The following is a 14537-nucleotide window of genomic DNA, read 5'->3' on the forward strand; positions in this document are numbered from 1 at the left end:
AGCCTGCAGCTCCTCCCAAGCTGCTCCCACCACGCCTTGCACAGGTGCCTCCCCTGTGGGCCAGGCGCACTCAAGTACCTCCCACTTCCAACCAGTGACAGCCCAGCTGAAGTGTGACGTTCAGATGCACGATGGAGCCCTTCAGCTCAGCACGTCCCAAGCTCTGGCAGGGACAAATGCTGCCGTCTCTCACGCCGAGGAGCTGGTGGCAGCTGTAACTTACCTGGGACACCACACCCCGCTCTTCCCTCAAGCTCACAGGGCTATGCCCAGGAGCGACCCAGCTGGCAGCCTCACCCTTTCCCTCTTCCGCTCTACAGGTGCCTCAGCCCCCAAACTCTCCGCCCCCAGAAGCCAGCGCCTCCCACGGCACACCCAGGGGCACTGACCCCTCGGCATCTACACCTGCCTGTGGGGCCCTCTAACACCCCTCACACGGCCTGGCCGGCTCCATCAGGGCCTCACCCTCCCTTGGCCCCTCTCCATGGAGAGCCCCCATTTCAGCCTGCTCTTCTCTCCCTGCCCACCTCCTCACCTTTGCCCCTTCTCCTCTTTCCCCCAACAGGGACAGTAAGCATCACTGTTACAGAAACTATTTTATTTAAATAAAACCAGGGCAGACCATCCCCACACACAGCCAGGTCCTCCCCTCCCTGCTCTCCTGCACGGCCACCTCAAACCCTGAGGCTCTCATTGTGACCGCCCTCTTCCCACCAGGAGACAGCTGCACCCATGCAGGGCCCACGGCTTCCCCCACACTGGCTCTCCCAAGGCACCCAGAGCCTGCTGGCTCCCCTGGAGCCACACTGGGCACCTGAAGAGCTCCCTGAGCAGGGTTGAGCCCCACAGTCCAGCCCACCCTGCCCCCCGCAGCAGGGGACACAAGAGGCTTGGCAGCCTACCTGAGCACCCCACTCCAGGACCCTGGAGCAGGTGTGGCTGGGGAAGAGCAAGGCAGAGCAGTTGAGCACCAAATTCCCTGACGCACCCTGCAGGAGACTGGAGCTGCGGCTCAGCTCCTCTACCCAAGAAAGGCAAATGCAGCCCCACAGCCAGAGTGATGGCAGGCCACAGCCTGTCCTCACCACACCCTGCCCCATAGGGACCTGCCAGCCCTGAGGAGCTGGGAACCCTCCCTGTGCTGGTGTGGGCCTGGCTCTGCTCCGGATCAGCAGGGGAGCACGGACAGAGGACCTTCCAGAGGTGCACACACCTCACGCTTACACATGGCTGGGCAGGGACCACAGCTGTGATGTCTGGCCCTCCACTCTGCCCTGCACCCATCTCTTCTGCCCGCTCCTGGGCCTCCTAGACCACGCTCCCTGAAAGAGACACCAGGCAGATGGAGGGAGAGAGGGAAGCTAGAATGGGAGAGCAATGGTGTCAGACGGACTCCAGGAGCCAGCAGGATGGGCGAGGCATTGTACAGCTGCCTCCTGAGGGCCCTGGGAAAGGAGACCTCAGGGAACACAGGGCCCAGAGCAGAGGGAGGAGAAACCTGCGGGCCTCCATCAGCCCCTGGGGGGAGTCCAGCCTGCACTCTGGCACGAGAGGCTACAGGCTGATGCTGCGCTGGTGGCGCCCCCCACGAACTCCCCCGTCGCTGCCCCGGCGGCCCCCACTCCGGGGTCCCAGCTCTTGGCCATCCAGGCTGGCATGGTCCGAGAGGCCTCGCAAATGCTCCACGGAGTCGCACTTCTGCAGGTCAGAGGCCACAGTGCGCAGGCTCAGCAGGCTCAGCGTGTCCGTGTCAGGGCCTGGGCCGGGCCCCAGGCTGCTGCCCTCCTCCAGCCCCCCACCCTCAGCCCCCTCGATCCCGCTGTCCCCGTCCTCGACGCTCTCAGGCCCAGCCTCTGCCCCCACAGGGGAGGAGCGCCGTGGGCCAGGTTGGTGGAGAGGCAGGCCCCGGCGGCGCGCATGAATCTGCTCGCTGATCTGCTCCAGATTGCGCAGGGCCACCGAGTAGCGGGTCTTAGCCTGGGCCACCTGCTGCTCCAGTTCTGTCACCTTGGCCTTGTGCTCCTGCAGAGAGCGAGGCAGGGCGTGATCTGTGGCCACCTCTCCCCGAGTATCCCCACAGGCCTGCAACACCTCACTGCCATCCTGGCTCCCCGTGCTGTCCCTGGCCACAATCCTGCCAACTTCTGACCCCAGTCCCACCTTTCAGAGACTTCTGCCAAGGCTTCAACCAATCCCCTGGTCCTCACCCAGTCCCACTGTAGCTTGTCTCCCTTCTGCAAGTATATTCTCCACAAGCACGAGCCCTGGTCTAGCCTCTACTCCTGCAGGGTCACCCTGAGCACAGGCGTCCCTGTCCTTGCCCTGCGCAGCCCACCAGGATGGCCCAGAGGGGCACACCAGCAGCCCCTCCACCTGCCCTCACTTCCCACACACCTGGCTTCCCTTCCCTCCACTGCCTCCCACTCAGCTACCTCCAGGATCTGGCTGAACTGGGCCTTGAGCTCGAAGTAGGGGCGGCTCTTGCCGATAGCTCGCCGGAGGGTCTTCTGTAGGGCTTGGACCCGAGCCTCCGCCTGCTGGCACAGCCGCGTCACCCGCTGATGCTCTCGCTCACCTCGAAGCCGCTCCTCCTCCGCCTCATTCACCTGGCCCGGGGGGCAGAGGACACACATCACTGAGCAGGGACCCATGCTTCTGGTCCAGGTGCCAATCTAAGGTCACCTCAGGGAACCTGACGGCTGCCGAGCCCAGGACACAGGAACGCGGCGTTGGTGAGCCTCGGTGGAGCTTCCTTCCTTCCCTTCAGGATCCGCAGGCGACCAGGTGACCTTCAAGGACCAGGTCTGGGGTACGTGGCGTGGTGGCCACCTCCTCCCTGGGCTCTGCCAGGTGTCGCCGGCACAATCCCACACCTCTCCCCAGCTTTGCTGCTGCCTTGGAATGGCACTCGCACCCACTCTACTCTCAACACCTTGCACGTCACCGCCACCAACATCCTGGGGGTGCCCTCAGTGCCAGCAGTTAGGGCTCAAGGGCAGGAGGAGTCCCTGTATGAAAAGTCACTTACGTACTGGGTTCTCACACCTTACTGTGCAGTCCAGAGCCACACCTGAGCAAGGGAGCAAGTGATGACCTGCCACCTGGTCTGTGGAGCAGCTGACTGCACCACACTCTGGGCAAACCCGCACCAGAGCCCCCTTCAACGCCTCCTCCGACCTGCTGTGCTCCAGCCTGCAGGGGCCCCAGGAAGCAGTGGCTGCTCTGTGCGTGCAGCATGCAGAAATGCAGGACACGTGGCCAGGAGCAGTCACTCGCCCCGCACAGACCAAAGGTGGCAGGAGCCACTGGCAGAGACCCTGCTGCTCCCTGCCTCCCGGGTCCTCTTTCCAAAGCTTCTCAGTGAGACAGAAACTGTGCTTGAGAAGTCAAGGTATCCTGACAGCTAAGAATGCTGAGCCCAGGTGCCCACCAGGGATCAACTGTGTGGCCTGATGCCACCCCCGCAGCCCAGGCACGAGTGGTGCCCAAGATGGCACTCAAAGGCAGAGGGCCTGGACTGTGGGAGGCATCACAGCCAAACAGGGTAGAGGGCTAAGAATGCGTCGGCCTGAGACTGAATCAAAGTCGAGGCGGGGAGGGTTGGGGACGGGGACGCGTGGGCAGCCGAGGTGAGGAAGGGAATGAATGCCACGGAAGGGCCGGCCTCACCTTGCAGGTGGCATGGTTGAGCATCTCCTGCCACGTGGGGTCCAGTCGGTTCTTGTCGGCCATGACTCCCTGCTCAGCCACGAACACCATCTCCCGAGCAGCGTTGTGCATGCTCACGGCCCGCTCGTACCGCAACGCTGCCTTCTGCGTCTCCTGCTGAGCCTGCAGGCACCGGCCGTCAGGACAGGGCGCCAGGGCGGGGGCGGGGCGTTCCCGCCACCCACAGCCGCCCTTCAAGGAGGTAAGGACAAGGCAGAGGAAGGCCAACTGGTAACATTAGCTTTGTTTCCCAAACTGTGTTCAGGATGAATGCCACGAGGCAGAACACTACCAAAGGACACGTCACAAGGGTGTGGACCAGGAGAAGTAGGCAGAGAAACAGACAGGGTAAAGAAAGACACCGCGTTGTGGGGTGAAACCCAGCTCAGAGGCTGCTCCCTTCTGCCCAGGGAGAACAAGGGGAGCCAGACCATATGCAGCTGAAAGGTGGTTACAACACGGGCCTGGTCTCACAGCAAGTGTGCCCCTGGGCCGTCAACTCCACAGCCAGACAAGTGCCAGCAACATTCAACAAAGCCACACGTCTGAAATCCAAACACCTGAACTCGGAAATGCTCCCAGCTCCAAGACTGCGAGCGCCAGCAGGATGCCCCAGCAGATAATTCCATTCATTTCTGTTTCATGCACGGAATTATGGAGAATATAGCCTAAAGTTACCTTCAGGCTGCATGAGTAAGGTGTAGAAACGGAAAACAGAAATGAATTCTGTGTTCAGACTCAGGTCCCCTCCCCAAGATAGCTCATGAACATTCCAAAATAAAAAAAGTTAAAAAAAAAAATCAAAAACAGCTCTGGTCTCAAGCATTCAGACAAAAGGTATTCAACCTGTACCAACCAAGCAAAAACCTGGACACAAACCCAAATAAGCTTCTACTACAGGAACCAGCCACATGAGCAACAGTGCACCGAGCAGGGGGAGCCGCTCATCAGCCAACAGCATGGGTGTCTACTTACTGACATGGAGCCATTCTGGCAGGATATATGCTAAAATCACCTATTAAATGGTTATCTGTGCTGTACTAACTTTCTTTAAATTTTCTCTATTTAATGATGCTGTGACACCAGGGAGGCCTCCCTGGCCAGAGGGACTGCTTCCGGCAGGGCTGATCACTTCCTAGACTGAACCCCCAGTGACTCCATCTTTCACAGGCAGTCTGACCTGACCAAAGCCCAGATCCCCCAGCACTTCCTTTACCTGGCTCACACCAAGCCATACCTCCCAGGCTCAGGAAACGGACAGCAGATTGCCCCTATAGCCCTCACCCCGGTTATCCAAACCAGCAACCCTGTATTTCAAAGCCTGCCTGCCCCATCCCACAGCTGAGGCTGTGAGCCATGCTTCCTTCTTGGCTGCTGTCCCCGACTGACCCAGGTGCTCCCCCATGTGGCCAAGCGAAGCACAGCAGGTCCCTTCCTGGGGAATAAACTTCAAGGCAGAGGGGACCCTGCTTGTCACTCACTCCACAGATTAAACCAAGACCCAGTTCACAAGGCTTGAAATGTGCAAGGTAGGATTAGAAGCAATTTTGTTTTTCTTCTTGTTATAGCCTTCCGATGGGGAACACAGATAATTTGTGTAGAGGTGAGGCATGAGCAAAAAAATGTTGCAGAAACAGACATGGCCCACAGGGAAGTAACAAAGGACAAGACAAGATGAAGACAGTAGGACGTCAGAGCGACATCCGGGAAGCAGATACACCATGGAGCCCGGTTCCTCACACACACACAAGACTCTCAAGCGTCATCAGGGAGCCAACCCTTGAGCACGCCCCATCACTTTCTAGAACGTGACTCAGGGCCTGTGGTGATACAGGAACCTCTCAGCCTGCAGAGCTGGCTCAGAGCAGAGCCAGGCCTGCAGGGCGCCCTGCACGCAGGTCTGGAACCCCGCCCCACAGCCCTACAGAGATGAAGGGTCTGAGCCAGGCTCTGTTGCAGCTCAGCGGCCATACCTCTTTAGCCAGCCGCCGGGCCTCGTAGTAGGGCCGGGCCTTCTCAATGCAGCTCCCGAGCTGGGAGCCCTGAGCGTTGAGCTTCCTTGCCGACTCCTGCAGGATCCTCCGATACGTGGTCCTGGCCTCCTGGCAATGGGACAGAGTGGAGAGAAGGCAGGTGTGGGTCCTGGCCCCTCCTGTGTCTCAGCCATGCCCCCGCCCACCGCTGTCTCGATGTGGGAGGGACAGGAGAGACGTTCCCAAGAACACTCACATCCAGCTGCAGCTCCACCTGGTTGATCTCCTCGCTGGCCTGGTTCAGATGCTCCAGCTCCTCCTGCCATGGAGACGAGAGGAGTAGTTAGAGTGCTGGCGAAACTGCACAGCCTTGGCAATGGCAGGCAGGATACCCAGCTGCCAGGAAGGGAGATGTGGAAGGCCTCCTTGTCAGAGTCGTCACAGCTCCACCTCGCATCGGGGGTAAAACACCCATTTTTTTTCCATTTCAGGGATAAGGAAAGCAAGGTTTGGAAAATGCAAACTATTTTTTTTTTTTTTGACAGGCAGAGTGGACACTGAGAGAGACAGAGATAAAGGTCTTCCTTTTTGCCGTTGGTTCTCCCTCCAATGGCTGGTGCACCGCGCCGATCTGAGGCCAGGAGCCAGGTGCTTCTCTTGGTCTCCCATGCGGGTGCAGGGCCCAAGCACTTGGGCCATCCTCCACTGAATCCCGGGCCACAGCAGAGAGCTGGCCTGGAAGAGGGGCAACCGGGACAGAATCCGGTACCCCGACCAGGACTAGAACCTGGTGTGCTGGTGCCGCTAGGTGGAGGATTAGCCTATTGAGCCGCGGTGCCGGCCGCAAATTTTTTTTTTTTTAAAGATTTATTTATTTATTTGAAAGGCAGAACTACAGAGAGGCAGAGGCAGAGAGAGACAGTGAGGGAGGGGGAAGAGAGCGAGGCTGGTGGGGAGAGAGAGAGAGACAGACAGACAGAGATACGTCTTCCATCACTGGTTCACTCCCCAGTTGGCCAAAATGGCTGGAGTTCCACCAATCCAAAGCCAGGAGCCTCTTCTGGGTCTCCCACGTGGGCACAGGGGCCCAAGCACTTGGCCCATCTTCTGCTGCTTTCCCAGGCCATAGCAGAGAGCTGGATCGGAAGGGAAGCAGCTGGGACTCGATCCGGCACCCATATGGAATGCTGGCACTGCAGGCGGCAGCTTTACCTGCTAAGCCACAGTGCCGGCCCCTGCAACACTATTATGCACACAATGCAAAGGCACGAGTTCTTCTGCTCTATCAGATGGCACCACTTCTTCCCACTTCCTCCCACCCAGAGCAGAGCCCCTCCCTCAATCCAAGTTTCTTGCACACTTATCAGCTCATGGACCCTGACACCGAGAGAGAGGGCACAAGGTAGGGACCCTGAAGAAGCCCAGCAAGAAGGCAGCAAGCCCTCTCAGTGCATGAAGGGTGTGGGGGGCCGAGGGGCCCTGTGGGCAGCAGCAGCCTAGAGCGCCTGCCTCCCAGCCAGGACTCGACAGAGGTTCACAGAAGTACCAGGGAAGGGACGCAGACAAGCTGGCAGGCGAGACCAGCAGGCTGGGGAGGAGACAACATCCTTTCTCAACGGCACAGGTGCCACACAGGCCATGGTACAGGCAGACAGCGGGCCTAGGAAAGGAAAGCCCAGGGGGGCTGGGGAACGGAAGTGGAGGCTGCCTGCAGTAGTCCAGCTGGGAGAGAGCAGACACCACAGACATGCAGGACACAGAATCCCAAGGTCTGGTGGACATCAGAGCAAGACCAAGAACAGCACAGGCCCCAAAGGGCCTCTGGGCCTACTTGAGCCATGTGTGATGGCAACCCCACGCCCTGACACAGCAGATCCCCGGGGAGAAGGGAGGGGCTTAGGGAGATGTTACCAGGCTGGTCTGACATTCCATGAAGTCAGAGAGCTAGGGGGAGGTGGGGTATGCTGGCCTCAAGTTATCCTCCCCACCCGGGGAAAACACCCAAGTTCCCAGAGCTGCTGGTGAGCTGAGGACACTCAGAGGAACAAGGCCGCCCTGTGCCAAGGGTGATGCCCCAGAGATGCCTGGCACTCAGCTACAGAACCCTCTCCAAGCACCCCAGCCTGCTGTCCAGACATGACCGACACCACCATCCTGTCCCATTCACGCAGCGGTGACCTGGGCCCCCACCTGGCTCCCTCGGCTGCCTAGCCGGCTGCAGAGGGGCTGGGTAGGCTCTGGTGATCCCGTTCAGTTCTTTCCTTTCTAAATCCCCAGCTCTGCCTTGAGTCAGCAAGAACACAGGCCACGAGCCAGCACCCTTACAGGAAAAGGTGTTGATCGCTAAGGGACCAGGAGTGAGGATGGGAAACGCGCCTCAGGAGGGGCAGCTGAGGTTTTGCTCAGGACGCTCTCCAGGGGGCTGCCCAACAGGACACCCTGAGTCACTCAGCCACGTTCAGTTTCCTAGCAGCCATTTCTCAAAGTAGAAAACAGGTGAGATCACAACAATGTTTCATTTACCCTAATATACATCCGCAGGATTATCATTTATGTATACAGTAAGCATAAAATAATACTATCAACCACGCTTTCACTTGTTTACAAAAGTCAAAACCCACATGCAGGGCCCAGCACTGTGGTTCAGTGGGTTACGCCACCGCCTGTGAAGCCAGCATTCCCTATCAGAGCACTGGTTAGAGTCCTGGTTGCTCCACTTCTGATCCAGCTCCCTGCTAATTCACCTGCGAACGCAGGACAAGATGGCCCAAGGGCTTGGGCCCCTGCCACTCCCATGAGATCCCAAGGGAGTCCCTTGGCTTCTTCCTGACCCAACTCTAGCTGTTGCAGCCATCTGGGGAGCGAACCAGCGGATGGAAGATCTGTCACGACCCCCACTCTGTGCCTTTCAAATAAATAAATCTTAAAACAACAGCAACAGAACACATGCATTTGGCCCTCAGCTTCCATCTCAGCTTGGACAGTGGCTCCTGTACTGGACGATGGGGAAGTGGGAGGTGTGGGCGGGAAGCCAGATTAGTCACACAACTCAGTCCATAGAATGACAGCAAACCTCTCTGAACCACAGAAGCCCACAAAGCTCAAAGACCCCAGAGGAGGTCTGGGGGCGGCACCGACACCACCACACATCACATCAGCTGATGGGCTCACTCCATAGACCCCAGAGGTCTGGGGGCGGCACCAACACCACCACACATCACATCAGCTGACGGGCGCACTCCATAGACCCCAGAGGAGGTCTAGGGGGGCAGTGCCAACACCACCACACATCACATCAGCTGATGGGCGCACTCCATAGACCCCAGAGGAGGTCTGGGGCGGCACCGACACCACCACACATCACATCAGCTGATGGGCTCACTCCATAGACCCCAGAGGTCTGGGGGCGGCACCGACACCACCACACATCACATCAGCTGACAGGCTCACTCCATAGACCCCAGAGGAGGTCTGGGGCGGCACCAACACCACCACACATCACATCAGCTGATGGGCTCACTCCATAGACCCCAGAGGAGGTCTGGGGGCAGTGCCAACACCACCACACATCACATCAGCTGATGGGCTCACTCCATAGACCCTAGAGGAGGTCTGGGGGCGGCGCCGACACCACCACACATCAGCTGACGGGCGCACACCACAGGGCCCTCAAATAGGCAGCTCCCATCAGGGGTGGGCCCAGCTGCAGCAGTGCAGCTCAGGCCTGGGTGTCGGGCTCTGTGAGAGGACTGGTCCCTCCAGCAGCCCTGCCTGGAATACTTTTCCAATCCACTCACTTACAACGCATGAGAAACAACGGTGCTGGCAAGCGGTGAGCGTCTGGTCTCACTTTTCTGACACTGTGACCAACCTGCTGGAACGGAGGCTGTCCCAGGACGGACCCCTGGGAGAGCAGTGCTGCAAATGGACAGGCCTCAGGAACGGGCACACACTGACTGCAGGGCAAACAAGGAGTGGACAGAGACTACAGCTGCGTTCTCATCAGCAAACCAAGCTCTGAAGGTCAGGGCCCAATCGTTTCCACAGCCCAAAGTGCTTCCAGTTCTCAACCCCAGGACACGAATGTCTCAGCCTCAGCTGTCCTCCCTGGAAAAGGACAAGGTAGCCGGCAGCAGGAGCAGGCATGATCCTTCCACAGGAACCAGCACCCCGACGGCATCCCCAGCAAGGAAGAACAGCCGTCTGTGGAGCTCTGCACGGGGGTCGCCCGGGGACAGAGAAACCCGAGGGCCAGGGAAGCAGGGGAGGGGGCTCCAGGCTGGAGCACACCCAGGGCAGGGCGAGGGGAAGCCACCGAGCACGTGGAGCACCATCTGGAGCGTCCACTGCACACTCCGTGGAGAGCGCTCTACGAGGGACTCCTGGCCCCCAGCTACAATGGAGTTCAGGGAGGACAGAGTCTGAGTCAGCGTGCACCAGTCAGCAGAGAGCCAGCAGCCAGCGGGGAGGGCGACCTTCCCGGGGCACACCAGGGCATTCCATGGCTGCCAGGCCACGGAGCTCAGGGCCCCACCTACTGCAGCCATCAAGAGACTCAGGCCGGTGGGGTTGGGGTGACACGACTGTCCTGTCACCAACACTGCTGCACCGTCCCTTGTAGAACGGAGACAAGCGGCTGAGCGTGTGCATCCGCACAGCCAAGGAGAGAGCATGACCACCACGAAGGGCAGCAGCCCCAGGCCCACGCCAGCACTCCCCCCCCCCCACCATTTCCACTGGCACCCTCTCTAAGGAAGCAGTGTGCAGGACACAGAGACCTCCCCAGTGAGGTCGACAGCACGGAGACACAGCCCGTAACCTCCCCTGGAGGACACCAGCCTGCAGCCAGGGGCCAGTGGTCTCCCAGCCACTCCGAGAGGCCTCCCAGTAGACATGGGAGGATGAGCTGCTTGCCTGCGAGTTCAGGAGTCTGACCCTAAGGGCAGCCAGCCCCCACCTTCGGAATGCCCTTGACCCAGTGGGCTCCACCCTGACTGCTCACGGGACCACTCCTCACCCTGCCCAGACCATGGGCATCCTCGTGTGGAACTCAGGAGAGCGGGTTTTTAGTTTCCCTGTGATGGGTCCGTGGGTGGGGCCCACTAAATGCACCGACACCTGAAGCAGTGCCTGTTCAGAGTGCTGAGCAGCATTATCAGGGCACTGTCACCACCAGGGGACCTCAGACACACACCCTCATCTCGGAGTCGACCAGGAGTCCAACCAGGAAAGTGAAATGCCACCGCCTCCTCCACAAAGGGCGTCCCTGGCACCGGCCGCCTCTTCTCTGGGCAGGGAGGTGTTGAGGGCGCAGCCCTCTCGCCACGCCTGTGTCACTGAACAAGCGAGGCAGCAAAAAGGCCTTTCCTCCCCAGGCCACCCCCAACCTCCACACAAGGCCGCGAGGTCAGCCGGAGAGAGTGGCACCAGCAACTGGCAGCCCGCACCCGGCAGAGCTGCCAGATGCCAGACCGTCCCACTTCTGCACTGAGCACGGCCCTGTCAGCACTGTGCAGGGGATCGCATTTAATTTCAATTGATTGTATTCACGTGGCCACACGCGGCTGGCGGCTACCTTTTGACAGCGCAGTGTACATCTCTTCCTTCTCTTCCATTTGCCTAAGCGGCCCCTGGAAAAGCAGGCAGGGAGCAGAGAGCAGAGACCCCAGGGCCCCGCCCTGCAGACTGCCCCGTGGTGAGGCAGGCCACCAATGCTGCAGGGACCCTCGACAGGTGCACCACACAGCCCCCTCCCCGGGAACAGTTCTTCCCCAAAGAGCTGTGTGCAAAAGGTTTGGGAAGAGAAGAATCAGGGCCCTGCGTCAGAGCAGAGTGAGAACGGGTGAAGCAGCTGGATCTCCCTCTACAGATGAAGAGACCGAGGAGCTGCCCCAAAATCACAACCCACGGGGCTGGAGGCTGCGGACGCTCAGCCCAAGGCTTGCACACGGCCACTTCTCCCCTCAGTGGCCAAAAGGAAAGGTCTGGAGAAGCTGCGCTGCTTCCACCGTGTCCACGGGGCGCGGCAGAGAATAAGTGACCGACTCACTCCAGAGACGAGGGCTCGCCACTGCTCCATCGGCAGCACGGACACAGAGCCGAGCCCACGCCGCCTCTGGTCCTCTTCCACCGTGTCCACGGGGCGCGGCAGAGAATACGTGACCGACTCACTCCAGAGACGAGGGCTCGCCACTGCTCCACCGGCAGCACGGACACAGAGCCGAGCCCACGCCGCCTCTGGCTCTCTGGGACTCACTGGAGGAGCCCAGTCCAGGCCTGCTGACAGGGGCCCAGGACGCTCCGCTCACCGCACAGGGGCAGTCACTTCCACAACAGTGGAGACGCAGTCCGGGCCCTGACCACCCAGGGGCCCCTCGTCATCCCCTGCCCCAGCAGCTGCCCCGGGGACCCTCTCACCCAATCCTGCGACACCACAGCCCAGCCTCAGCTGCCGGGTGGCTCCTCCTCGGGGACCTGCCTGTCCCGCCAACCAGACTGAACACTCCAAGGCAAAAAAAAACTGCTCTTGCATTCCCTTGGTAGATGCACTGTCCACAGAGGCGAGAATGTGCAGCAAAAATGGACCATGACTAACACAAACCTCCACAGGCCAAACCCTGATGCTACCTATGAAGCGGCTGCAAGGCTCACCATTCACAGACGTAAACATTCCCTTCTGAGAAGGCAGGAAGTGGGAAGAGTCCCTTAGCCTCAAAACGGCCTCTTCACCCACCCAGCGACTCACACAGCATTACTGATCACCAGCCCAGCTGGCTGCGGGGAAGTACACCACCATGCCCCCTCCCGTCCCCTCCCCACCCCTCCCCACTCCCACTCCCACCCGCAGAAGTGTGCTTCTGCCTCTGCCGTCCACTGGGTGCTCCGCTTCTTCAGGGACGCGAACACCCTGCGCTCCAGGCTCCCCGGCTGGGCCTCTCTGCAGCACACCACACTCTGGACACGCCACGCGACCTTCCCAAGGGCCTGCTGACAACCTTGATTTCCTTTCCCGCCCGGCACGTGGGGGCACAGGTGTCAGGCCCGAAGCTGGCCCTCTTCTCACCTGGATCCTAGGGTCCAGTTCTTCCTCCTCCCTGGGGGACAACTTGGCCTCGCCGCTGCCGCCTCCGCCTCCTCCCGGCTCCTCTGCGCCTGGGCTCCTGGGGACTTCCTCCTCCACGGCCTCAGGCCGCAGCTCCCCCTGTGGGGTCTCCCGCCCCCCCGGAGCCTGTCTGAACTCCGCCATGCGGCCCGGGAGAGGGCAGGGCCCTAGGCACAAGGCAGGACTGCCATGCTGGGACCAGGGCCCCAGCCTGAGGCCTGGGGGGCTCTGGATGGCAGAGGCGGCAGGAGGCAGAGCCTCGCAGCCGACTAGAGGCGGAACGTCACGCTGCCGGCGGGCCTGCTGGAGCTAACGCCTCGGCCGCGCAGACCTTCTTCCCTCCTCACCGCCGGGAGTCCACGCAGGGAGACCCGGAGCTGCGGCTCCGAGGCAGGGGGCACAGGCGGCCTGGATCCTGGGCCGAGGCCTGCGAAGAGGAGCACCATTCGGGAGGGTGGAGGCGGGCGGCGCCTCCAGGCTGTGGCGGCGGCGGGAGAGAAGGCTGAGCCGCAGCAGAGGCCGCGGGGCGGGCGTCTCTGGGGAGCTGCAGGGGAGACAAAGGGCCGGCGTCTGGTCCAGTCCGCCTCAGAACCGCGGCCACCAGCCCCTCCCGACCTCCCGCCTCCCAGGGCTGCACCCCTGCATTCCCACCTGCGCACCCGCCACGTCCCTTCCGGGCCCCCAAGGACTTCAGGTCCGACCCGGCCCCGCGCCAGCCCCTCTCACCCCAACCGACACCTGCACGCCTCCCTCGGGGGCCCGCTCTCCGGCGCCCCAGCCCCGCCCCACGCCCCTCGCCCCAAGCCTGCGGAGCAGCCCTGCCGCCTCCCGCCGCAACCCCTCCGCACCCCCAAAGCCCTGCCCCAGGAATCCGCATAGGCGCCGCGAAAGCTCCCTTCGTAGCCTTACCTCAGTTTACCTTCCCGGCCGCGGAGCTCCGCGGCTGCAAACAATCTTCCCCCGCCCTGCTCACAACAAGCCGGCCCAACCAAAACGACCGGGCCGGCCGGAAGCGGAAGTGCCTCACTGGGTGACCACGCCCCTGCCGCGCCCCCGCCCGCGGGGCTTCATGAGGGTTTCCGGATGCGGCACCCCGCCCAGCCTTCGCCGTACTTTCCGTACAGGACGCCGCTCAGCCTCAGCTTACGCTGCGTGCAGCCCATTTCCCACCGGTGCTGAGTGAAATAAAGATACAGGCTGGCGGTTGTGAGAAGGACCCGGGCGAGTGGCAGGAATCAGGAGTAGGAAAGTGTTTGAAATAAAGCCCATCGGGCGGCTCGCCGCCGCGGAGCGGACGCCGCCATCTTGCCTTACGGCCCCGGGCCGCTGGCTGTGGGAACGCCCAGGAAGGCGGGGCGACGCCGGAAATGAGCTCGTGACTTCCGGCTGCCGTGGCCGGGGCTGCCGCTGCCTGAGGCGAGGGGCTGAGCGCTGAGCCGCCGAGTGGGTTTCCAGGGCGGCTTCCCGTCCGGTGGGGTAAGGCGCGGACCCTGGGGCTGTGCGGGGCGCCGCCCGGCTCCCTTACGTGCCGTCCGGAGGGCCTGCGGCCCCTCGCCCTCTCCCCAGCCCCGGGGTGAGCGCACCCCCAGAGCGAACGTGGCTCCCTCGAGTGTGGCGCGGCCTGACCCCACCTGCTCCTCCGCCGGGGACGGGTGATGTTGCGGCCGGCGGCGGCGGTGCGGGTTGCGTCTCCGTAGTTGTCCTGTAAGGGCTCGCGGTTCCATCCTGGACAGCAGCTCTGCAGCTGCCTTCCC

General features: G+C 61.4%; 1 protein-coding gene across 3 annotated transcripts; it reads right to left on the reverse strand.

Annotated features, from left to right (window-relative positions):
* Nucleotides 1–581: 581 nt before the first annotated feature.
* Nucleotides 582–13848, reverse strand: SH3BP5L (SH3 binding domain protein 5 like). Of its 3 annotated transcripts, XM_002723747.6 has the most exons (7): nt 13693–13848; nt 12745–13327; nt 5938–6000; nt 5682–5810; nt 3670–3831; nt 2433–2606; nt 582–2022 (listed from the first exon to the last, which is right to left on the reverse strand). In XM_002723747.6, exons 2-7 carry the CDS (start codon nt 12925–12927, stop codon nt 1555–1557), a joined length of 1179 nt encoding a protein of 392 aa, XP_002723793.1. In that variant the 5' UTR covers nt 12928–13327; nt 13693–13848; the 3' UTR covers nt 582–1554. The 3 variants fall into 3 exon arrangements, with proteins under 3 accessions (XP_002723793.1, XP_089190873.1, XP_051686764.1); XM_089334747.1 differs by lacking the exon at nt 12745–13327 and having other exon boundaries at nt 13693–13798; XM_051830804.3 differs by lacking the exons at nt 12745–13327; nt 13693–13848 and adding an exon at nt 10876–12445.
* Nucleotides 13849–14537: the final 689 nt, after the last annotated feature.

This window comes from Oryctolagus cuniculus, chromosome 6 (genome assembly GCF_051225735.1).
Source record: "Oryctolagus cuniculus isolate XC-2025 breed Fujian yellow rabbit chromosome 6, ASM5122573v1, whole genome shotgun sequence".
In the NCBI taxonomy this organism is placed as follows: Eukaryota; Metazoa; Chordata; class Mammalia; order Lagomorpha; family Leporidae; genus Oryctolagus; species Oryctolagus cuniculus.